Below are 26,621 nucleotides of genomic sequence, written 5' to 3' on the forward strand. Positions count from 1 at the left end.
TTGAGAACTGGTTAAAAGACCAGGAACAAAGGGTAGGAATTAATGGTAAATTCTCAGAATGGAGAGGGGTAACTAGTGGTGTTCCCCAAGGGTCAGTCCTCGGACCAATCCTATTCAACTTATTCATAAATGATCTGGAGAAAGGGGTAAACAGTGAGGTGGCAAAGTTTGTAGATGATACTAAACTGCTCAAGATAGTTAAGACCAAAGCAGATTGTGAAGAACTTCAAAAAGATCTCACAAAACTAAGTGATTGGGCATCAAAATGGCAAATGAAATTTAATGTGGATAAATGTAAAGTAATGCACATTGGAAAAAATAACCCCAACTATACATACAATATGATGGGGGCTAATTTAGCTACAAGAAGTCAGGAAAAAGATCTTGGAGTCATCGTGGATAGTTCTCTGAAGATGTCCACGCAGTGTGCAGAGGCGGTCAAAAAAGCAAACAGGATGTTAGGGATCATTAAAAAGGGGATAGAGAATAAGACTGAGAATATATTATTGCCCTTATATAAATCGATGGTACGCCCACATCTCGAATACTGCATACAGATGTGGTCTCCTCATCTCAAAAAAGATATGCTGGCACTAGAAAAGGTTCAGAAAAGGGCAACTAAAATTATTAGGGGTTTGGAATGGGTCCCATATGAGGAGAGATTAAAGAGGCTAGGACTCTTCAGCTTGGAAAAGAGGAGACTAAGGGGGAATATGATAGAGGTATATAAAATCATGAGTGATGTGGAGAAAGTGGATAAGGAAAAGTTATTTACTTATTCCCATAATACAAGAACTAGGGGTCACCAAATGAAATTAATAGGCAGCAGGTTTAAAACAAATACAAGGAAGTTCTCCTTCACGCAGCGCACAGTCAACTTGTGGAACTCCTTACCTGAGGAGGTTGTGAAGGCTAGGACTATAACAGCGTTTAAAAGAGAACTAGATAAATTCATGGAGGTTAAGTCCATTAATGGCTATTAGCCAGGATGGGTAAGGAATGGTGTCCCTAGCCTCTGTTTGTCAGAGGATGGAGATGGATGGCAGGAGAGAGATCACTTGATCATTGCCTGTTAGGTCCACTCCCTCTGGGGCACCTGGCATTGTCCACTGTCAGTAGACAGGATACTGGGCTAGATGGACCTTTGGTCTGACCCAGTACAGCTGTTCTTATGTAACTGAAAAATGAATATATGTGCATAAAAGTAGTTTAACCATGTATGATGTTTAAAATATTTTTTTTAAATGCACTATACCTTGGGGTATGATCTTCAGTGAAGAATAGCCACATATAAAGTTTGCAGCTGTGCAGTTCAACTGTTTTATTGAGTCTGTGCCAAAACAAGTCTTTTTTTTGTGTGATTCTTTTCTTCAGTGTTTGCTTAACTCAAAAATGGATTAGCAAACTTCGCTCAGATTTTCCAAAAACAAAAATTTCACTTCCAGAATAAGACCAAATGTGGACATTTCCAAGCTCTGATGAGTATTTTGGAGAGTTGTGAATGAATAAAAACAGGATATTGATGAAAGTTGAGTTGCAACATTAACTATAGTGTTTGCTACTAACTGGTTTTATTTTTAGAAGCAGTTTGATTAGTATTTTTAGCATTTTTTTCCCCAGCAGTACTGTTTTAATAAACCTGAAGGTTTGGAATCTTGAAAGGAAGTCCTTTTGACTGATTTCCCCTGCCTCCCTCATCCTGAATATTTAAAAAATAAATTGGAAGTGAAGGGGTTAATCTGCTTAAGTAAGGGAGATTTCCTTGAACCTGTTGCTGCTATGTGGTTCAGCTTGCAAAGGGCACTAGCTTTTACCTAAAGCCCAAGTTCTCCAGTGGACACCAGTGAAGTTGTCATTTATGTACCAGTGTTCTTAATGATTGAGCCTCTGAAGTAGTCTGTTACCAGAATAAATGAGTAGAAATAAAAAAAAAAATCTGAAATTAAATCATAGCCCACAAGCGTGCATCTAGCCTGAAGATATAGACGTATAAAGTTACTGCTTAATACACTCTTATTTTTATTGGCTGGGTTAGGTTTTGAGCCAGTGGTGATAGAGAATGTATTGGAAGGTGATGAGCTGCGCACAGACGTAAAGGCGGTAGAGGCTAAAATCCAGGATCTTGGAGCTGAAAATGTTCTCTGTGTTCATTCTACTACATCTTGCTTTGCTCCAAGGGTACCTGACAGGTAAATAATCCTCACGTAATGCTTGGTAGTTATTACCAAGGTTTTAATAACCTTCACATTTATGCTCATCTTCCTAAAATTGCTTAATTACTACCAATAGTTAATGAAGCGAAATAGATACCACAGTGAAAGTTTACTTCATTTCCTCCTGGAATTCAGGGAGCAGGAGGATGGAAACAATGCGACTTCTCCAAAAAAACATACCAGAAGAAGCAGAAAAGGAAGGACAAGAAATAGGGCAGATTTTCCTTGTCATACCTGGCTGAAGATAATAATCTCTCATTGCTTTTGGTGATATAAATGATTGTAGCCAGCGGTTTTTCCTGTGATTCCACAGAAGTGGGTAACAATGGTCTTCTGTGCAATCATACAACAGAAGCTGCCCTGCTAAGTCAGAATCACATTTTCTTAGTTACAGTTGCCTGTGCTGCTGTCTCCTTTAGTTCACTGATCACAGATGAATTTTTCTCATTTGACACTTTTGATAGCCCAAGGTGGGGTGTCCGTCCACTAGTATAGCTGCAGCAGTGCAAACCTGAAATGTAGATGTACTGCACTGATATAAAAAAGTGATTTTTCTCTGGTTTAGCTTACCTTGGTTTGAGCACTTACTGGCTGTTCACGTGATGCTGGCTCTCTGTTTCCAGCTGTTAAATCACATTAAAATAAGCTTAACATACATTACATTCTTTCCTAATATTACATTTCCATGCAAGCTATTGCTGTAATTGCCACAGGGATGTTATTCAGTCACTGCTGACAAGGGAGATGAACTGTACAATCAAGAATGGGAGATTTCAGTCTTTGAGGCACTATATTAAGATGTGGTCCACACTATGAAATCTTTGAAAATTCTTGTTCTAGAAACTAGAAATTGGATTCTGATGGCTAAATGCACTCAGTATGTTGGGACAAATTTTCAAAATGAGACTAGTGGTAGTTGTTTGGAAAACCTGCTTTTGTGAATGTAACTAGTGTCTGCATATGTAAATAGATAACAATAAACCCAAATACTGGGTTTTGCCAGTGTACAATTGTATATTTATGGGCTCATTTGTGTTCACAGTACAATTTGTTTAAAGTATAGGTTTTAATAATATGGTTGAGGTTTTTGAAAACCTATAGTACCTTAACTTCAGCATAAGAATTGCTTAAATTTGGTATAATTCCAAAACAAAATAATCTTACCGCTATCATAATTTTCTTTACTGCATCGTGTGTATCTATTTTCTTTCATTAATTGCTTTGATACCTAGAAATTCATAGCTGAATATCTGAATTTAGAAATGAAACACTATCATCTTACAGTTGAAAAATGGCTAGTGAAAATATCTTTCACTCTGTTATCCGACGTTAGTCAAAACTGTCCTACATTTTATTGATTTTAAAAATACACTTATACATGAGGAAGGATAGTGGGATGAATAATTCAGTCAGAATACTATGAAGATTACCTGAAGATGAGTTGGAAAATTTATTGGCTAGCTTGAATCAAAACTACCAAATCAACTAGTCTGTTTTTGAACTAATGTAAATTTCTTTCACTCCTCTGCCTCCTTCTCTCCTTTTTTGACATGGTAGTGTTCTGTCCCTTGTGACTCTGAAATAAAATATAAGATGGGGGGCTGTATTAGAGCATACTACAGATAGAGGGTTATGAGCTTTTTATTAAAAGGATACTGCCAACCCTCAAAGACCACAAGATGCATATTCATAAAAGGAAGGTAAATCCCATACAACATTCCTGGAGGATACCTTTTTATATGTTTGTTTTTAAATATCTGACATTTTTGTTTTAATACTGTCTAGAAGTATGCTGAAGTGTACATTTTTAAACAAATGTCATGCTACATGGGATTTAACATTTTTATTTTTTAAAAGGTCATTTTATTTTAATCCTACATTCATTGTGTACCCCTTTTTAAGTATTCTCTCTCTTTATTGGAAAGAGCAGAGCTGTAACGAGGGATTTTAGTGCCCAGGGCAAGTATATTTGTGCCTCCTAGAGGTCATGTGTGGAGGGGGCTCGCAGGGCCACATGCCACTCCGCCCCCATATTTCTGCCTTCTGTTGAGGCATGCTCCACCATTGCCTCCTGCCAGAAGCCGGTGGATTGAAAGCTGCTAGGGCCCCTGGCTTTTTGCACTGTTTGCACATAACTTTTCAAAGAGAATATTTTCAAAAATAAATATAGGGAATACAAGTTGGGGGGAAATCAAGGGATTTTTAGAGAGATGCCAAAATAATTGGAACCCTTTTCCAATGTACTTAAAGTGTAGATCTTATAAAATACCAAGAGGCCTAGAACGTTTAGTGAGCCCTGCAGGGTGAACCCCTGCATCTATGCAGAGCTTTACAGATTTTAGTGGGGTCCAGAGGTCCACCCACATGGAGCTCATGCAGAACTGAACCTGTGTGGTAAATGAAAGTTTATCTGGATTGTGAGAAATCAATTGCACCAAGGTGCTGATCCATGGATCTTTGCAGTCAGCAATAATTGGGCTACCTATTAAGCCTAAGGAAAACCTCTTTTGTTAGTAACAGTTTATCTGAGATATGAAAGCAAAGATATTGGCACAAATCTTGAAATGATAGTTCCTTGAAAAAAGAAGAGTAGAAGATTCAACTTAGTGTAGAGGAAAGATTTATTGGCAGGTAGTAAAATAAAATGAAGATGGTAGAGAAGACCCAAACACAGAAATACCAACCATCCAGATATGGTACTAACTAGGACAAAGTTCATGTGCCTTTAAACTCAGCTGGGATCAAACATATTCAGACTAGTATGGCTGTCCTCTCTTGGGGTCCGTATTTGGGAAAGTCAATGGCTTTAAGAACATGCTTGCCTATTTTAAGGGCCTTAAGCATCCCCCTCTGACCCTGCAAATGCAACTTACTTTGGTTACTATATTGTGATTATCTGAAGATACAATAATTTATGTGCAACATCATTTGACTTTCTATGCTATTTGCTTTAAAATTGTAAAAACCACTCAGCAGGTTCCAAAACACACATTATTAATGTAGGTTTATGTACAGACAAAATATAAAACAAAATAATTTGGTGTGGCAAAAGTGCCTGATTGGAGTAATGGGAGCCCAAATTCTATTTCCTACAGAGTATGTATACTATGAGCAGCAGGAGTGCATGATTCTCCTCATATATCTGTCAGTATTTCTCTCCTCTCTTGTGGAGGAACTACTTGTATTTTCAATAGGACAGTGTTACTTCCATGCCAGTTTACTCCTTGGCTCTGCTTAGGATGCAGATGAGCACCAATTGATTTCAGAGGTGCTGGTGGTTTTTGAAATATGATTACTAGGGTTTGTACTGAGACTACCAACCCATTAAACATAGGGCACTCAATAGCTATCAGAGGGGGTAACAACTTTAGTCACTACCCAGCTTGGTTAGATTGAACTGGGAACCAAAAAGGGAAAGGTTCCCTATCCTGTGCTATTTCCAATCTCTTTAGACATTTCATTTCCCACACAAATTTTGAAACTTCAGTCAAATCCTTTTTGAGGCACAGTGCTATAAATTTAAAAAAATACAGTAAGCTGAAACGTGCTTCAAAAAAACATTTTAGCAATCTCAATGAAAGTTTTTTTTTGGGGGGTGCTTTTTACCCAAAAGTTGTTTGGAACCAAGGTTAAGCATGAAAAATTTGAGCCCAACCCAAAAGGTTAGAGAGTGGGTATAGGTAACTGAGAATGTTAGTTTACCAAAAAAAACTTTTCCATTTAACTATCAGGTCACAATAGTAATACTAAGGTATGTCTACTTTCAGCTGGGAGCATGCCTTCCAGCCTGGGTGGACAGAGAAACGCTAATTCTCCTTGAGCTTGTATGCTAAAAATAGCAGTGTGGACTTTGCAGCACAGGTTAACCACCTAAGTTAGGACAGAGGGAGTCAGGTAAGCCTGTACTCGAGCAGCTAGCCTGTGCCACCGCCCATGCAGTATTTTTAGTACACTAGCTCAAGGAGAACTAGCTTGTATCTGTTAACCCAGCTGGGGGGCATACTCCCAGCTGCAGTGTACCCTAATATAATTGTGAAGAAGTTTCCTTTTCCCTCACTTGTCCCCATTTTGACCTTTGCATTAACTAGTCCTTAAATGGCCTGACTCATACTATAACTTCACTGTGTTTGGTTATAAGTGTTTTCCTAATTTGCACTTTTATGTTTGTAGACTGGAAGAACTGGCTGTGATTTGTTCTAATTATGACATTCCTCATATTGTCAACAATGCATATGGAGTTCAGTCTTCAAAATGTATGCATCTCATCCAGCAGGTATGAGGCTTGTATTTCAAATGAGACTTTTTTAAATGATATATTTGTTAACCTTTGATAATGCAATTATATAGAACTACAAAATGCACAACATGGGCACATTCTGTCAAATGTTTTTGCAGACTTGATTCTAATCCCAGGCAATTTTGCCTGTCTGAGCAGGTTCAAAGGACAGAGAGTACTTTTTTCGAGCTGCTTCCCCCTGCTGACAAAGTCGGGTGGGCCAGATTGAGCAGAATTGGTTTCCAGCAACCTTCCTACAAGAAAACCCCCTTTAGTCTAAAATGAAGGGTTATTTGGGCTCCCCACAACTTCTCATAGTTAGGGGCTTGAAGAAATATTCATCAGCTTCTGATTATTATTCACACTACAAAACCAGAAACATACAAAGTAACATTGAAAGAACAGGAAGAAAAATAATTTCCCACAAATCACTTGGGATTTTTTAATTGTCAGAAATATGGAAGAGTCTTCAGGGTATTGGTGATTCTAAATCAATAAAGTATACATAAATAATTTGTCAGAGGTAATGCACCTTGTGAATTTGAGGCTGAGGAGAGGCAAGGTAGTAGAGGAAAGAGTAAGGAAAAGAAAGGGATTAAGAGAAGAAGAAGAAAAAAAGTTCCAAACTGTTTTTTCCCAAAATGCCATGCAGTATATGGCCCTTTCAGCTGCTTCTGCTTCTTTTTCTAGTGTAAAAATTAAGATGGAAGCTGTTCAGTATTCCAGATGTCATTTTTATAAAAGAAAGGGAGTTAAAATTGGCAGCTGGGCAAGCAAACTGCTGCTGAAAGTGGGGAAGTTGGGGATGGAACCAAATAGTTCAGATAACCCTTTTTTAAAATGAGGGGGGAGACTTGGAAGAAATTAACAAATATATGCTCACCTTTTCTCTACTGTCTGGAACATAACATTTTCCCCTATCTTTGCTTCATTTTACTAAAATACTTTTCATAGTGGAAGGATATGTTTTATGTCTTCTTAAACCTGCTTCCTAAACTTATTAAAACGATTATATGTAAAATCATGGACCATACTTGAATAGGAATTAAGACCTCTTCAGGATGTGAATTATTAGGCACCTTATTATTGATGCACTTCTGAGGTGGCTGAAGGAATATGACAGAAGTGCCACAACATCCTGCCAATTTCCACCTCATCCTTGCTTATTGCTACAGCCTGTTCCCAGGGAGAGGAACAATTGACTGACACTGGATAAGCTATTTAGTTATAATGCTGCTTTTTTAAAAAATGCCTGTTTTGGGAGGATTGTTTATTAAATGGAAATTTCCTAATATACAGCACCAGCCATAAAGCTGTTAAAACTCTTGTATCTCAGTAGTTGCAATCTACATGTGGTTTTTTTGTCAACAGCACCTTCAGAAGTGTAGATTGAACAGACTTCTGAGGTCTTTAGGTATTTTGATAACATTCCTTTTACTAGAAGTGTGTGGAAATTCCTTGTTTTAAAGGGACACTGTCAACTTATATCTTTCTGAGAAATGTTTTACTGACTGTTACAAAACATCTAATATGGCTATAACTGAAAGAGATTAGAGGAAAAGACATCTTTCAGCGTGTTAAATTTTGTATATCTGACAACACTTTTTGTATCATCATTTCTAATATTTCCCTTTTGTGTTGGTGTCACACACATCAACAGGATAGAGGAAAATAGTTTATAATCCCTATTTTTTCAAAAAAATCACAGGCATAAGGGATTTTGCTTTGGGTCTAATGCCTGAAACTACTTTTTTTTTTTTTAACGGAACTAGATTTCAGGTTGATGGTGACCCTTTAATAAAATAATTTTATTGTTTAATCTTCACAAGCATTTATTTTTTTAACAAAAAAAAAAAAGAACATTTGAAGTGAGATTATGGCTGCTATATGCTCCTGAGTGGTTGAAGGCCCTTGGCAAAACACACTTGAGACGTGAGGATGGAAAACAATTACTGATGTTTTATAGTTTACTTGGTATATTTATTGTACCTACATTACAGTGCTTTTGTGAAATGTAATTGTTTGTGAAGCATTTTGATCTTCACATGGATGGGGCTGTGTAATTGCTGAGTATTATCCTACAGCTAATGAGGGCTTCTTATCAGAGATACTATATTATTATAGGCTAAACTTACCATGATCAAAATGTTAAGAAACTTAATTTCCTGTGTCATCTCAAATGGAAAAAATCATTTGTAATGATGATCTTGTCAAGAAACACTGAAAAGCACAATTATGTGCATTAGTGTATTGGGCTGTGCATTTCTTTCTGGCTTGTAGCTAGATATTTCTTATGATATAATCTTAAACATTTAACTGAAGTCATTATTTCAGAGTTTAACAAAAGAAATCTCTCTTCTTCAATAGAAATTATACAATCTAGGAGGAAATTAATTTTAAGGTATATTTAGGAGCCTATGCATTCCATGATAACAGCAGCAGAATTGGTCAATGGTAAGGGATGTCCTGGAGAACAATAGGCCCTGGGAAAGAAGTTCCAACGTCCCAAACCACCATCATCCTCAAGATATTGGGATGTAGGGGCATTCCATGAAGTTCCCAGGGCACCCACTTATCCCTGTTGTCGCGGGGCAAGTGCCCCCTGTGCCGTCTTGGGGTGGGGTAATTATTTCCCCACGGTCACATCCTTACGATCACCCCTTGTCTTGGGGTAGTGTGGTCTAGTGGTAGAAGTCAATATGGCCGCTCTGTCTCTCTCAAGGTTGTGTGGCCCAATAGCCAGAGTCAGGGTGTGGGACCTAATGGGCCGAGTGAATATGGCTTCCCAGTTCGGCCAGGGTGTATTGCCCAGTGGTCAGAGTGAGTGTGGCCACCTGACTTATCAAGGCGATGTGGCCTGGCAGCCACAGTCAGTAGGGCCTGGGCCCTCCCTGCTCCACCAGGTCCCAGCTCAGGGCCCTGTCAGTGGCAAGTATGCCCACCACTGAGTCAGCAGGGAATCCGCTCGAAACACGCTGACCCCACTCGGCACCACAACTAGTCTCCCTGAGCTACTTCCTACCTGGTTCCTGATGCCATGGTCCTGGGGTTTCTGGGCTCCTCGGTCAGTGCAGCTCCCAACAGCTCCGCCACTCCGTGGCCATCCTTTGGACTCAGCATCCCTGGCTTCCGCCATCTGGGACTTCTGCAGTTCCTGGGCTGCAGCTTGCAGCATACATTCTCTCTCTTCAACAGTCAGCCCTGAATGAACTGAGCTGTTCCCTTTTATACCTAGTCTCCAGCTGGAGCATGCCCAGCAGGGCCGTGGGGGCGTGGCCTCCTCAGCCCAGAGAGTAGAATTAATTCTTGCAGTACCAGTGCGGGGCAAAACACTGCCATGCCAACTCCTTGGCTCCCTCCCACTCAACACCCAAACAGCTGTTTAAAAAACAGAAGTGACAATACATCTTCTGTATTTTGGTATTGTCACGGATACTGGTAACATTCATGTAGCTTGATTTAATATATAATAAGTTGTGTGCTTGAATATATTATAATGATTTCATGCTGTTCTCAGCTAACTGCAGAATTCATAAATTCGTGGCTTTTAAAAGGCCAGAAAGGACCATTGTGATTTTTCTAGTCTGACCTCCTGCATAACACAGACTATAAAACTTCTCTGAATTCACAGCATTAGTGCTTCAGAAATCAGAGGCTTGCTGCAGTATTTACATCCTGTCTCTTGGAGAATACTTGCCCCCCTGGTTATAATGACAGTTTGTTTTCTTGCGGGGGGGACTTGACTCCATTTGCAGTAGTGGAATTACTTGGATCTTCATATTATAGGCAATCTTATATGATACAACTAACTGAAATCTTGGTAAGGACAGTGTTTGAGTGTTCTCCCACAATCATCCACTGGTTTTAATGGGAATTATATATCTGCACTGAGAAAAGACTCTGTTTTCCCAATTAAACATAGCTACACTATGGCCATTTATTTATTTATATATATATATATATATAAAAGACTCAATTTGGTAAACTTTAGAAGTGTTGTGGGTTACTGACTTTTATGGGAGTTATAAGTTAAAAATCCATGCAGTACTTTGAAAATATACCACACTGTGTAAAACTTCAATTTAGTTCAGTGTTTTAATTCCTTGCAAAATAGGGATTAATAGTAGAATTACAGATAGATGAACCTGTGGTGATATGTAGCAATGCAACCATGTTCTTAGCAAACACTACTAAGAAAAGAAACTGTAACCATTTTAATTTTGTTTGAGCTCTAATGTATTTTCTATGAGAGTTTTATTAATGTAACTTGCTGTCCATTGCTTTTATACATAATACAACAGGATGCTGTCAAACACTTGTTCCTAATGTGTATATGTATGGGGGGGGGGTTGTGTTCTTTTTTTTGTTTTGTTTTGTTTTGTTTTTAGGGTGCTCGAGTAGGTAGAATAGATGCTTTCATCCAGAGCTTGGACAAAAATTTTATGGTTCCAGTAGGTGGTGCTATCATTGCTGGCTTCAATGATTCCTTCATCCACGATATCAGCAAGATGTACCCAGGTAAATAATTTACAGATTGATTCATCTTTGTGAAATAACTGCAAAGAACTTGAACAATGAGAGAGAGAGAATGAAAATAATCTGTATATCATTGCTTCAGGAAGAGCGTCAGCATCTCCTTCCTTAGATGTCCTCATTACACTATTGTCCCTGGGTGAAAGTGGCTACAGACAGCTACTAAAAGAGAGAAAGGTAAGCTTTCTGGCAAACAGCATTTCTTTTTCATTGTAAATACAATGCAGTCACAGTACAGCCCAGGAGCATTCACATATGAGTATATGCAGTTTGCCTGTTTATCACTGGATCCCAAACTAGAAAATTAATCTAAAATCTTTTACTGTATTTCAGGAGCCACATACCTCATTGTTTAAAAATATATGTGACTTTCAAAATAGTTTTACTTTTGAAAGCAACAGCAGTGCAAATTCCAGACTGTTTCTGACTTTGAAAATAAAATTGCTTGAAACATGGATCAATTTTTTAAAATGGTCCAGTATTTGGCCTGACCATTTGACTTCAAAAGCACACAGCTCACAGGAAGAATACTAATTGAAACTTGAAAACAGTTCGTAGTAGAGTTAATGGGAGTGATTATTTTTAGGTTGGACCATCTAATTTCAGAAGCGCTATCAATCTAGGCAAATACGTCCTTTGTGGCTGGGTCAGGCATTTTGCAGCCTGTCAGTATACATGACCTCAAAGAAAGTTGTGAGGATTTGATTTTATGTAAATATCTGTGTCTTCTATTTTGTTTTGTATTGGGCTTCGACATGGTGTCTCTTGTCTATTTGCGCATGTCACATGTGTGAAATAAATCAGTCTGAACGTCAGTCTCTCTTGTTCATATACAATTCCATAGAACACCTTTAGTCACTAGATTCACAAACAAGGTGGTATACAGTAGTTAGCTATATTTTGATTAATGAACAAAAAAACTGGAAAGTTTGTGATTTGTTCAAATTGTGAATATAATAATTAATAAAGACATAGGGTTTACTTGCTGATGTAACTAGCTTTCCTCCCACTATGTACTCTAGTTACCGTATAGGCTGGTCCTGAACTGTGTTTAACAATTTTAATATCAATTTTTTTCATATGAGCCACGTCCTACAAACTGAGAGCCACCTCATTATGGGGGAACGAGGGAGGATAGCGATTTGCCTGAAACTTTCCATTACACGCTCCTGTTTTCTGTTGCTTATAACTTTGCCAAACTTAAAGCATTTAGACTGAAATTTTCTCTGTTTGCTCTCTGCCACAGGTTGAATTTTTTTTGTTTTGGTTCAGCAAAAACAGTTGAGTCATTTCTGAGAACAAGTTTAGGCAAAAATAGGTTGTTTTGCAAATGTTAATTTCCCTCTTCTCCCTCCCCAACTGTTTCTCTTAAGATCTGTAGCACCTTCAGGGTTTGAAGCATGAACTGAAAATTTGGTAGGGGGTAACTCTGGAGTCAGAGATTGCTTTTGCTGTTACTATAAAAAATCACCTAGCAGAATCATAAGCCTCTGAAAATCCCTGTTTGCACGTGCTCAGTAGAGCTTGTGAGAAGTTTACTTCTAAAATCTCTGAATATTTCATATGCACTGAGTGTGCTTCCAGCTCCCAGTAAACCTCAACTGAATAGGACAATGGAGATGCACTAGCAGTGGCAACCCCCCTTTTGGCCAAAGAGACGGTGTTATGGGTGGGAACTAGGAGAAGACCATTAATTCAAATCTCCGCTCTTCCACTCATTGCTGTTAATAATTCTGTGCACTTCATTGCCTTTACTATTTAACAGGACCTTTATATTCATACCTTAAAAAGCAGACACATATGATTGTCCTATTTTACAGATGGAATAACTGAGAGGTTGCACAGGGTCACGTCTGGCAGAGCTAAGAATAGAATCCAGATCTCTAACATGGCAGATCAAAATCTTATCCACTTAGCCACATTTGCCTTTCAGAATGAATGTTTCAAATATACATATCTGGCTGTGCTGCTGTCATAGCTACGCTATAATCCCCTCTAGAACCAGGATTCAAACTCAGGATTCCTGATTTTCAACTTTCTTCTGCTGCCTAGCTAATGGTTGCATAAGCCACTGGTGAAGTGTGCATCATGTCCCCTCCAGTGGCTGGTCCATAGGATTTTGCACCAGTGGTAGATGTTATTGCTGTGGGAAAATGCCTAGTTTGAGGATCTCGCCAAGGCTTAGGCATGAGCTGGGTGCCAGACATAAGAATTTAGGCATATTTTTAGGTACAATGGGGATTCTGGGTGCTATGGGGACCTGATTGTTAGGAATTTAGATGACAGGTTAGGGGTTTCGGAATTTTGACTATCTAAATTGTGGATTTAAAATCTAAAGCCTAAAGTCACAGTTAGATATCTAAATCCTTTTCTGGATCTAGCCCTTTGTGTGCATGCATTATGATAGTCTTTAATTACATGATCATATACTATTTGTTCTGTAGGATCCCTGTCTCATTCAGTGCACCAGATGGGCAGTGAATGATGTGGAGGGTTGCAAAAAGGGAAAAGATGTTCTCTTTAGAGCTCTAATCTGGGGTTCAAAATGAGCTGGGTTGTGTTCCTGACTCTGCCACAAACTTCCTCTGTGCAGTTGGCCAAGACTTTACATAATGTATTCACTCAAGGGAGCCTAGCTAAGGTTGCTTAGGGATCCTTAATTCTGCCATTTCCTAAATGTTGAGTGCTTGTCTTTGCCCCCTTAATATGTTTAACATGTTTTTTGTATGTAATTGGGTAGACAGAAATTGGGGTACTTATCTAAACTTAACATAGATAGGTAGTTTTTATTTAAGTCGTGTGGTGCATCTGTTCCATTCTTTGGATCTGTTCTAAATAAAACGGTGTTCAAACTGTTGTCTGCACTCTGCAGAGCACTTGCAGGTAGTTTGTGGAGATCTGGCGGCCACGTGGTCCTGGATCCTACAACTTGTTTTCAGTTGTTGTTTCTACAGGCATCCAAGATCTTTGTTGTAGTTTGAGTGTCTGGAGAAGGAGGAGCCATCCTAGCCGAACATATGCAGCTGCTATAATTATCACAGGAATGTTGCAGTTGTGAATAAGATTAAGGGTGGGAACTGGAGAAGGGAGGCGACCCAGACAACTAATGTTTGAAGACCCGTAGTGTATGGACTTTTTTTTTTTTTTTTTTAAGAGTTACTTTTGAAATAAATTGTCTAATGTTTTTGTATTTTGGATATCTGTGTATATTTTCAGAAACAATGTATGTTGGCATCAAAAGTAAATCAGTTTCCTTTTTCTTTCGCCCATTCACTTAAATAATCATAAACAAATTAACTATGCCTTTCCGTAAAGTTAATTTTGATTGTAAGCTTTATAATGGTGGTGAATATGTAATGTGGAGCTGTAGGAATTGTCCATGTCACAAATATGGTAATTCTTTAACAAATAAAATGTCTTAATTGAATAGCTGTATATTTCAAAAGTAATGACATTATTTTCCTGGAACTAGGATTCTAAAGTGAATAAAACATCAGATATTTACAACTTCATTCAATAGGCAGGTCTTTTTATTCAAAATGTGGCTATATGCTATAAACATACTTTATGTATGGTGTAAATATTGCCTTTATTGGATTAGTGGTAGGAATAAGAACCCTTTTTGTTTAAATGTGCTTGCTCCTGAACTGTATAACTTTAATAGTGATAGTGTATTGTCTGTCCTCTGTGGAGGCAGAGCTATTATGCTCTCAGCAGGAGCTATTTATGGCTTGACACTGAGTACTTCTTTCTATATTGGTGCAACCTACACCTACTCAAAAAAGAAGTGAAGCTATAAAAAACTCCAAGTATTTTTTCTTTCTTTTCTTACCTTATCCTTATTCACATCAAATGTTACTTCAGGTTCTTTGAGCTCAACTCAAAGAACCTGAAGTGCCCAGATTTTTAAATAAAGAAGGATAATCTCTTGCAACAGAGGGAAGGAAGAATCAGACTACTCCGTTTCTGCCCTTCACTGGGGAGAACTGTCTCAAGGTGTAAAATGTTATCTGGTGGCAGAGAGAGGAGTGTGCAAGGAATAGGCGGGCCCAGAGGTTCAGGGCAATGTAGAGAGAGTGGTTGTGTGACCAGGGCAGAGCAGTGAGGGGATCCAGCTGACTCGCAGGGCTCGGGCTAAGGAGCTATTTAGTTGCTGTGTAGACATTCAGTCAGTCTGGCACCCGGGCTCTAGGACTCCGCGAGGTGGGAGGGTCGCAGAGCTCAGGCTGCAGCCTGAGCCCAAACATCGACAGCACAATTAAACAGCCCCTTAGCCCGAGTCAGCTGGCACAGGACAGCTGCGGTTGTCTAATTGCAGTATAAACGTACCCCAAGAGTGCACGTATTTAGAGTGCAAGTGGCTGGGGCTGGCAGCAGGTGAGCCTACATGAGGGATTGATGTGTCTTTAAGGGACAAATGCAGTGGGTATGTCTGGGAAGGAAGAACTGATCACAAACACCTTCACCACTGTTTTGCTGTCTCCAGAGGGGAATGAAAGCAGTTTTTTTCTTTCTTCCCTCTTCTAGCCCTGTCACCTCCATCATCACACTTAACACCTAGTGGCAGTATTGCCTCATGCATTTTATATTAATTGGCCCAGGGACTGTCTCTTGCTATGTGTTTACAGACTGCCTAGCACAATGGGTTCCCGATCTTAGTTGGGGACTCTAGGTACTACTGGTATGCAAAAAACAGTAATAAACACATAGTCAAACATGACAAGTACACCAATGTTTTCTCTCATTTTGAATTCTAGTATTATGTAAAAGTTAGGTTTCTAAAAGGTGATCTTTTGGTGCTCTTAAATAATATGCTTGTTGTGCATCAAATTCTATATTTCAGGTTTTAACATGAAACCTATATTTTATATGCTTATTTCTTTGGCTGAACCAGACAATATGTACCAAATGTAGTGGTAATTTGATTCCTGACACCCATTGCTAAATATTACTCATGCTGAGGAGCAAATGTTAATTAGCACAGAATAAACATGACAAGCAGGGAGCCTAAGTTCCAGTATCAGATTTAACATCTGTTACCTACACTGTGGAGAACATCTTACTGATCTATCTAACCATTTGGTATGTTGGTAATATCAGGAAGGCAACTACAGAGTATTGTGGTCAACTATTTAGGATTGTCCTTAGTTTTCTCAATAACCTAGTGGTCAGGACATATTTGCTACCACTGACACACAGCCGGCGTATGTTATTTCCAGCTTTTGAAATGCAATGCAGATTTTGTTTTGGTGACTAGGTGTTTCTAACTTTAGTTATTTAAAGAGTCACTCATATCCCATAATGACACATGAGTATGAAGTATTTAAAACTACATGAAAGAGAAAGGTACGATGGAGAAGAACATTTTGATTTGTAGCTGTTTTACGTATGTGTTATCAAGAAAATGTAGATTATATTGATAAATATGAATGTACTATCTATTGTCTCTACAGTTCAAAATAGTTATATTGCTGCTCTACTTACAACTGAACTTAGGAATAGTGAGAGAAAATACTTGTAATGCATATTAGGACTGTTAAGTTTTCAAAATGCTAGTACTCCAATATTCTTTCACTTATTCAGAGGAGAGACATTTGCTGCTGTCTCAGATTTTGTGAAGAGTTAGATTCCCATGTTATAGTTTGTGAGATTTTTTTTTTTTTGAGGTACTGCAGGATTTTCTGTTTATATGGAACTTTCAGATGCTTTGTAGAACCTGCATTGATCCACAATTACAATGACTTTATCTCACTTAGCTGATATTTAATGCATCAACTTAAAATCTTAAATAATGTTTTGCAGTTATGCAAGCACCTGGCATGAGTAAGCAGTCAAAAGCAGTATACGTGTCCAGAGTCTGCATTAGAGATGCATGGATGTAAAAGTCATGCAGACACCGAATGGTGTGCATGGTGGGATTTACATTGTTGAAAACAAAAACAATTAAGTATAGAACATGAGGATCACATTCAACAATGTGTCATCTTCTTACCTGTGTAACAGAGGGTTGGGGTTTTTTGGTTTGTTTTCTTGCTTTTTTTACGCAACCATTTTTGAGCATTTAACCCTCCATTTGTAATCCAGTTTCCATTTTTAAAACTGACAATTATATACCAGTGTTCGGAGCAAATGAGATTTCAGCTTAAGCTCTGTCATTTCAGAAGTTGGACTCTGAGTTTTAGCAAGCTGTAGTTCTCAGTGGTTGCAGAGGGGTTTTCATTTTTAATCACTCTTTTCAAATCCCTTTGTGTTTTTCTCGTGAATTCTTAAGACTAAGGAATGTCTAATCTTGTATTTGTAATCAAATACAGACTATATAATTATTTTAATCATTTCAGTTCTGTAATGTTGTCCAAAGGTGTCTTGAAACAAGTATATTGAAGGGGCTCTCTCTGGAACCATAATGTGTGTTAGTGGATTTAGTATGGGCTGGAAGTCATCTAAGCCTGGTCTACACTAAGAATTTACATTGGTAGAGCTACATCCCTTAGGGGTGTGAAAAATCCACACCCCTGAGAGGCATACCTATTCCAGCCTATCCCCAGTGTAGACAGTGCTAGCCCAATGAAACCTAACTACCACCTCCGGGGAGGTGGTTTACCTACGTCATGTACTATATAGGTAATATCTACACTGAAGCGCTGCTGTGGCACAGCATCATTTTAATTTAGTGTGACAGTGCTGCCCGTGGGAGCCAGCTGAGGTCACTCAATTAGGGTGAACTGCAAACAAAACGGGGCAGACAAACCCCAGAAGCTGGTGGTTATTCCAATACTTAGATTTACCAAGCCAGCACAAAACAGCTTCTATAGTACCTCAGTGGTTACTCAGAAGTCCAAACAACGCAGTTCCCTTAAAGTGCCCAGCCTCAGGCCTCCGTCCAGACACACCTGTCAGATATGATGATGATGATGAAAATCTTATTTCATCATATAAAAGAAAAGGTTCTTCCAATCCCAAAGGATTAGCCACATACCCAGGTTCAATTATAACTTAGATATTACCCAAAATACATGCTATAGTTAATTTTTATTAACTAAACTAAAATTTATTAACAAAGAAAAGAGAGAGAGTGTTGGTTAAAAGGTCAATATACATACAGACTTGAATTCAATTCTTGAGGTTCAGATGCATAGCAGAGGTGAGCTTGTAGTTGCCAAAAGTCCTTTTAGAAATAGTCCATAGGTTATAGTCCAATGTCCATATTCAGGGTGGCTCCAGTCAATGACTGGGGATCTCAGTCCTTGTGGCTTAAGGTTTCCTCCTCTTGAAACCCAAAGCAGATCTGAGATGAAGTAGGATCGTGTCCCAGGGTTCTTATACATTTCCAGCAGCCTTTTGGCCTGAGAAAACAATAGGCTTAACTCTCCTTCCAAACATCCTGGCAATTAGCACAGGGTAATTTGTCCATTAAACAGTTCAGATACAGGTTTCCACAACCTTCAAAGAGACATATAGACAATAATACTATTTTACTCAAGTATCATCACAAATGTTAATATTCCTTTTTTTTTAATCTTTGAATTAAAGTTATAGCAATAGACAGGACTTGTTTGCTTACATCACAAGACCTGAGCAAACATCTACCCTTGAGATCTCTAACAATGCAGACTTGCATTTCAAAGCTCTATTCATTTACATATCTTCCTAACCAGTCCCTAAGGTTCACCTATGAGTCAGGTCAGTCTGTGAGTTAATTAACTCTTTCTGGCCCTGTCCCCTTCCAATGAAATATTATATTACACTCATAACGTCACATTTAAACATCTCCCTAGAGACTGATTTCAAAGGTGCTGAGCTCCTGCATTTCCCATTTACTTAAATTGGAGCTGTGGATGCTCAGCCACGCTGAAAATCAGGTACAATAACCTCTCTGTTCTAGCTCTTTTATGTGAAAAATAGGGATGATATTGGGGTTTTGAGATGAATGGGTTTGTAAACTTCTTTGAAGATGCCAGGTGCTAAGTATTAATTCTGAACCTAAGATAGTTCAAATGTCACACACACACAAAAACAGACCCACATACCTTAGCTTAATTCCTTAGGGTGAGATTCTCATACTATCCCAGCCTCATTATGCCAGGTAAAAGGGACAGAATAGCATAACAGGGCTCTAAAATCTCTATATCTGGCCAGGGAGGCACTGGAGAAGATAACTGTAAGGCTGTCCTCTGAGGAGCACTTTGCAAGTCCTGAAATAGGAGTGGGATGGAGCTCTGGTCAAGAAAGGTGTATTGGGGGAAGCATGTGTATAACTATGGAGATTCTGGGCAGTGCTGCAGCTCACAGGGCAGCCCTGGGAGGCTGCCATAACTGAGGGTGTGTCTAGTGCTGCAGCTGTGCTATCGTAATGTAGATGCTTCCTACATCAACGGAAAGGATTTTTCCATTGATGTAGTTAATCCATCGACCAAGCTGCATCTACATACAATGTCTATATACAATAATTGGGTCGCACAGCGTGAAATTTTTTTCACTGTTTGGAGTGGTATAGCTAGGTCTGTCTAATTTTTCAGTGTAGACCAAGCCTTAGTCAGGCCCAAAGGGCTTTCTGTGTTATGTCAGGGATGTCTCCATCTCCCAGAGTAGCCCAGGATCAAGAGGGTGCAAAAATGGCTTAAAGCCATGATAGCTCCACACCCCCCCCCCCCAAATTGAAGATCTGTCAGAGGGAAATAATCCCATAGTTGGGACCCTCCTTCCAGATGATGATGTGGTATCCTCTCGCACTGAGGATACCTCTCGGGGGAGGGAACTCCAATTATTAGGAAGAGACAGGTATTAGTAATGGGCGATTCGATCATTAGAACATCGATAGCTGGGTTTGCGATGACTGGGAGAACTGCATGGTGACTTGCCGGCCTGGTGAGAAGGTTGCGGATCTCTCGAGACATCTAGATAGGCTCATGTGTAGTGCTGGGGAGGAGTCGGTGGTCATGGTACATGTAGGTACCAGTGACATAGGGAAGGAAAGGAGAGAGGTCCTGGAGGCCAAATTTAGGCTGCTAGGTAAGAGATTGAAGTCCAGGATCTCCATGGTAGCATTCTCTGAAATGCTTCCAGTTCCATATGCAGGGCCAGTTAGGCAGGCAGAACTGCAGGGTCTCAATGCTTGGATGAGATGATGGTGTAGGGAGGTGGTGTTTAGCTTTATTAGGAACTGGGGAAATTTTGGGGAAAGCAGGAGCCTATACAAGAAGGATGGGCTTCACCTAAACCAAAATGGAACCAGATTGCTGGCACTTAAAATTAAAAAAGTCATAGAGCAGTTTTTAAACTAAGGACTGGGGGAAAGACGACGGGTGCAGAGGAGCACATAATTCAGACATCCCTTAGAGGAGGATCTGTCAAATGAAAAAAAGTCCCATTCAATTACATCATGTAATGGCAGGCAGCTAAAAAGTGATGAGTTTTTAAAGTGCTTATATACCAATTCTAGAAATCTAAATAATAAGATGGGTGAACTAGAGTGCCTCATATTAAATGAGGATATAGATATAATAGGAATCACAGAAACTTGGTGGAATGAGGATAATCAATGGGACACAGTAATACCAGGGTACAAAATATATCGGAAGGACAGAACGGATTGTGCTGGTGGGGGAGTGGTACTATATGTGAAAGAAAGCGTAGAATCAAATTAAGTAAAAATCTTAAATGAACCAGACTGTACCATAGAATCTCTATGGATAGTAATTCCATGCTTGAATAAGAAGAATATAGCAGTAGGGATATATTACAGACCACCTGAACTGATGTTGATAGTGACTGTCAGGGAGATTAGAGGGGCTATTAAAATAAAAAACTCAATAATAATGGGGGATTTCAACTATCCCCATATTGATTGGGCACATATCACCTCAGGAAGGGATGCAGAGATAAAGTTTCTTGACACCTTAAATGACTGCTTCTTGGAGCAGATAGTCCTGGAACCCACAAGAGGAGAGGCAATTTTTGATTTATTCCTAAATGGAGCATAGGATCAGGTCCAAGAGGTGAATATAGCTGCACTACTTGGTAATAGTGACCATAATATAATTAAATTTAACATCCCTGGGGCGGGGAAAACTCCACAGCGTCCCAACACTGTAGCATTTAATTTCAGAAAGGGAAACTACACAAAAATGAGGAGGTTAGTTAAACAGAAGTTAAAAGGTACAGCACCAAAAGTAAAATCCCTGTAAACTACATGGAAACTTTTTAAAGACACCATAATAGAGGCTCAATTTAAATATATACCCCACATTAAAAAACATAGAGAACAAAAAAAAGCCACTGTGACTAAACAACAAAGTAAAAGAAGCAGTGAGAGGCAAAAAGGCGACCTTTAAAAAGTGGAAGTTAAATCCTAATGAGGAAAATAGAAAGGAGCAGAGTGGATTTGATTTAAATCAATCAGGAAGACTCGATTTAATCATGGTTTTCTACATAAAAGTGCATTTTTGTTGGTTGTTATAACCTTAATACATATTCTTCGCAACTCAGAGATAGATGTAGGTTTCATTTTTATAAGGTACACACTATACATTTTTAAACAGTGATTTATTTTGAAAACTTTTCAGATTAGTTTTACAGCTATATCAGAAAATGAATCATTGTTCGGTTATTTCATTTACCAAAGATAATTGAAGCAGATACTTATGAAGTCATTAGGAGGTGAACTATCTCCAGTTCAACAGGTTAATCATTAATATTTGGAGGATTTTCTTGCCATGCTGTATTAGGAGGAGAACATCACCAGACAGACGTTTAAATTGTTTTATTTAACTAAAACGACAACATTAAGTATTCTGGATTTTTTTCCCTCCAACAGCAAACAGATAATATTTTAACAAAAAAGCATATGCCCCTCACTTCTCACTTTTATCTCCAGACTTCTCCTTTACTATACTGTACTATTCCACCCCCAACAATCTTCTATTCACTGAATTTTTTGAAACTTTGCACTTTTAGAGAGAGGTAAGGGATTGACTCTGTGTACACAAATTTGCAGAGAGACAATAGAGCTGAGGTCTGTTATTTCTCACTTCTATATATTATTTATTTATTTAAAAACATTTTTGCTGTTAAGCATGTTATCTCTGGAGACACAAATCCACAGTTTGAGAACTGCAAAACTAAGCATCTCTGATGGTATCGTCTAGACGATACCGAGTCCCATTGGGTAGATAGATAGAAAGATTAACCTAAATAATCTGTGGAACCCCATAAAACTGGGTCCCTAATCCATGGACTATTGGAACTCATTTAGAAAACTTTTCTTAAACATTACATTAATATATTGTCTCATACTATAGAATTAGAATTTATAATCCCTATTCCATGATGAGATATCTTTGAGCTATAATGTATCTTAATCAAAACTATCTTTAGATAGGTTTTTTTCCTCAAAAAACATTTGATCAAAAAAGTCCGATTTAAATTAAAAAATCCAATTTTTTTTTAAATCATTGATTTTTATCCACCCTGGAAAGGAGCATAAACTCTGGCAAATGAAGTGTAAAAATATAATTAGGAAGGCCAAAAAAGAATTTGAAGAACAGCTAGCCAAAGACTCAAGTAATAGCAAAAAAAATTTTAAGTACATCAGAAGCAGGAAGCCTGCTAAACAACCAGTGGGGCCACTGGATGATCGAGGTGTTAAAGGAGCACTCGAGGATAATAAGGCCACTGCAGAGAAACTAAATGAATTCTTTGCATCGGTCTTCACGGTTGAGGATGTGAGGGAGATTCCCAAACCTGAGCCATTCTTTTTAGGTGACAAATCTGAGGAACTGTCCCAGATTGAGGTGTTATTAAGAGGAGGTTTTGGAACAAACTGATAAACTAACCAGTAATAAGTCACCAGGACCAGATGGTATTCACCCAAGAGTTCTGAAGGACCTCAAATGTGAAATTGCAGGAATACTAACTGTCATCTGTAACCTATCATTCCAATGACCTTCTGTACCAAATGACTGGAAGACAGCTAATGTGACACCAATTTTTAAAAAGGGCTCCAGAGGAGACCCCGGCCGGTAAGCCTGACTTCCGTACCGGACAAACTGGTTAAATCTATAGTAAAGAACAAAATTGTCAGATACATAGATGAACATAATTTGTTGGGGAATAATCAACATGTTTTTTGTAAAGGGAAATCATGCCTCACCAATCTACTAGAATTCTTTGACGGGGGGTCAACAAGCATGTGGACAAGGGGGATCCAGTGGATATAGTGTATTTAGATTTTCAGAAAGCCTTTGACAAGGTCCCTTGCCAAAGGCTCTTAAGCAAAGTAAGCAGTCATGGGATAAGAGGGAAGGTCCTCTCATGGATTAGTAACTGGTTAAAAGATAAGAAACAAAGGGTAGGAATAGATGTTCAGTTTTCAGAATGGAGAGAGGTAAATAGTGGTATCCCCCAGGGGTCTGTATTGGGCCCAGTCCTATTTAACATATTCATAAATGATCTGGAAAAAGAGGTAAATAGTGATGTGGCAAAATTTGCAGATGATACAAAACTACTCAAGATAGTTAAGTCGAAGCAGACTGTGAGGAGCTACAAAAGGATCTCTCAAAACTGGGTGACTGGGCAACAAAATGGCAGATGAAATTCAATGTTGATAAATGCAAAGTAATGCACATTGGAAAACACAATTCCAACTATACATATAAAATGATGGGGTCTAAATTAGCTGTTACCACTCAAGAAAGAGATCTTGGAGTCACTGTGGATAGTTCTCTGAACATCCACTCAATGTGCAGCAGCAGTCAAAAAAGTGAACAGAATGTTGGGAATCATTAAGAAAGGGATGGATAATAAGACAGAAAATATCATATTGCCTCTATATAAATCCATGGTATGCCCACATCTTGAATACTGCATGCAGATGTGGTTGACCCATCTCAGAAAAGATATATTGGACTTGGAAAAGGTTCAGAAAAGGGCAACAAAAATGAGTAAGAGCATGGAAGAGCTTCCATATGTGTTGTATGAGTACAGGGCCTAGTACTGTATAGCCTCTAGGTATTACCATAATCCAATGCAAATAATATTTTTTAAACCCACCATCTCCTAAAAGATGGAAAGCCCTTTAAGTTTAGTTTAGCTTCTCAAAACTAGAAGAATTGTAGAATATAAATATATAGTATGATTCAACTATTTGTGAGAACATCTGTAGATAAAGATTCTGCATTAAAATGTAAAGATTCAAAAATTATTCATGTCCAATAAAATAATTTTCCTGTCCAAAAATGGGTATGTGTGTATTATGCAATATGTATATCTGCACAGAACTGTACATATTGTAGTAGATGGCTTTATTAACGGGTAAACCTAGAAACCATAAATTCCATTTCTAAAGACTTTCCTATGATATTCATAGACTGGATTTTGTGTCACTACTGAACATTTCATGGTCTAACTAACATGAAACCGCAGGCTAGACTGATTTCAGTGAAGCTGTGCTAATTAACAGCAGATGAGGAACTGTCCCCTTATATCCAGGTTACCAAAATTGGCTGCAGAAACAACTCTGATTTTTTGCTCACTTCTTCAAAAGTTTCTTGATAGTTTTATGTATACTTCAGTGAAGCTTGCCATTATGTCTAACGTGACTATGTCATTTGGCACTTTTGATATACACTGCCTCTAGGATTAACTGAATTTTCAGTTTTCCCTTAGATGTCATTGTTTTAGGGGTTAGAAATCAAACTAGAATGCCAGAAGTGCAATATATTTTCATATAACAGCATTTACCTCAATAGCTAGCTAGGTTTCATGGTACAGTTGTTTCACATTTTCATTCACTCTTTCCCCCTAGCAATTTGGCTGACATTTACTGTGTAAGTAATTCAATACACCTTTTAGTATGATAAGTTTTTAAAAAACTGAGTTACAGTGCCTACCACATAAAAAAATCAATTGTATTTAGCTGCATTTCTTTTAAGTAAGAGCTCATTGTATATATTTGCTTGGGTGCTTATAAATGTTCCATGCGGCAGAAAGCGATTTTATAATAGAGGTCAACTATAGACTTAACCCCCCCCCCCCAAAAAAAAAGTATTGCCAAATCTGAAAAGTCATTAATTTATTGTACAGTGAACTGCTTAGCTAACTATTTATTTATAAAATATCTAGATGTTGTTAAATGGAAAATAAAAATTCTAAAATGCAAAGCATGCTATTTTACAAAAACAGGAAAACATTTAAATTTGTATACAGAGGTTTTCAGTCAGTTTGATGAAAATGTATATACCCTGGTTTCCTCTCCTACTTCTTCATTCTTCCCTGATTCATCCAGTCCCTCCACATGCAAGTAGCAATTCTGGGCTAATTGAGTGATTTAGATATCTAATCATAAATGAGGAAAATTTACTACTTTAAGTAGCTAAGTTAAGAGCCCAATTCTACAAATTGGAAGTTATTTTATTAAAGGGACATTGTCAAATGTACTACACTATAGGGAAGTCCTCAAATGAGACACGCTTAAAGTGTTAAATTGTTGGGGAATATCTTATTGTTCTCATCATTAACTTTCTTTCATCACCATTCTCCTCAATAAATGTATTCTGAGAACAGCCATTGTAAATACACTCCCTTGCAGTATTATCCTCTGTTGCTGCAGAAGTAAATAGCCAATAGAGGAAGCACAAAATAATTAACAAATCAGATTACAAAAATGATACTGATATAATAGATGAGCACATTAGTGATGCTTATTTACTCCTGAGGGAATTCTGCACCAAAAAATTAAAAATTCTGCACACAATATTTTAAATTTCTGCAAATTTTATTTGTCAATAAATGTGGTAGCTCCAGCATTGCAGTGGGGAGCGCAGAGCACTGGCTGCACAGAGGTAGGAGCTCACCCTGCAGCCCCTCCTAGGACACAGACTCGGCAGTGAGGCTGCACCTGATCCTGACACAGCACAAGGACCAGGCCTGCCCCAGAAACCCTACAGAGCCCTGCCCCTCCACGCCAGGCACACCAGGTGTGGGACAGGCAGGTTCAACCCAGCAGGATCCAAGTGTGGAGCGACTTAGTGTGGGGAGATCCAGGTGTGGGTTGAGAGGGTTCTGTGTGGGACAATTGGTGTGTGTGTGGGAGCTGGATGCACAGGGGCTTATTGGGGGTTCTGGGTGCAGGGGTAATGGGACTCTTCAGAGGGGTCCAAGTGAAGGTGGTTGGGACTCAGCGGGGGGGGGGGTGTCTGGGTATGAGGGGATGGCACTCAGCGGGGGGGGCTCGGGGGGGGGCTCAGCAGGGAGGTCTGGGTGCTGGGAGAGTGGGATGGGAGTTGGAGTTTGGAGGGCTCAGCAAGGAGTGGCCCACGTGACGGGGGGTGGGACTTATTGGGGTGGGGGTTCAAGTGCAGGGGTTCAGCAAGAGGTCTGGGTGCAGGGATGGGTCTGGATGCAGGGGGTGAGGCTCTGAGGGGGGGGTTAGGTGCAGGGAGCTCTGTGGGGAGGTTCTGGGTGTTGGGGGAGTGAGGCTCGATGGGGGGGTCTGGGTATGGGGGGGTCCAGATGCATGGGTGGCGGACAGCTCCCCCACAGTGACCCCTTCCTCCGCAGCTGAGGAGTGATGGGGCAGGAAGAAGGAGAGGGCAGAGCTTCCT

At 39.0% G+C, this 26,621-nt stretch overlaps 1 protein-coding gene across 1 annotated transcript in view; it reads left to right on the top strand.

Moving 5' to 3' along the window:
- SEPSECS (Sep (O-phosphoserine) tRNA:Sec (selenocysteine) tRNA synthase) overlaps nt 1–26,621 on the top strand; it is a 50,497-nt gene that overhangs the window by 16,869 nt on the left and 7,007 nt on the right. Inside the window, exons 5-8 of the mRNA XM_065405379.1 lie at nt 2,036–2,189; nt 6,384–6,486; nt 10,878–11,007; nt 11,108–11,199. Of these exons, the coding sequence (XP_065261451.1) occupies nt 2,036–2,189; nt 6,384–6,486; nt 10,878–11,007; nt 11,108–11,199 (479 nt within the window). The remainder of the gene's footprint in view (nt 1–2,035; nt 2,190–6,383; nt 6,487–10,877; nt 11,008–11,107; nt 11,200–26,621) is intronic.

The sequence above is a fragment of the Emys orbicularis genome, chromosome 5 (genome assembly GCF_028017835.1).
Source record: "Emys orbicularis isolate rEmyOrb1 chromosome 5, rEmyOrb1.hap1, whole genome shotgun sequence".
In the NCBI taxonomy this organism is placed as follows: Eukaryota; Metazoa; Chordata; order Testudines; family Emydidae; genus Emys; species Emys orbicularis.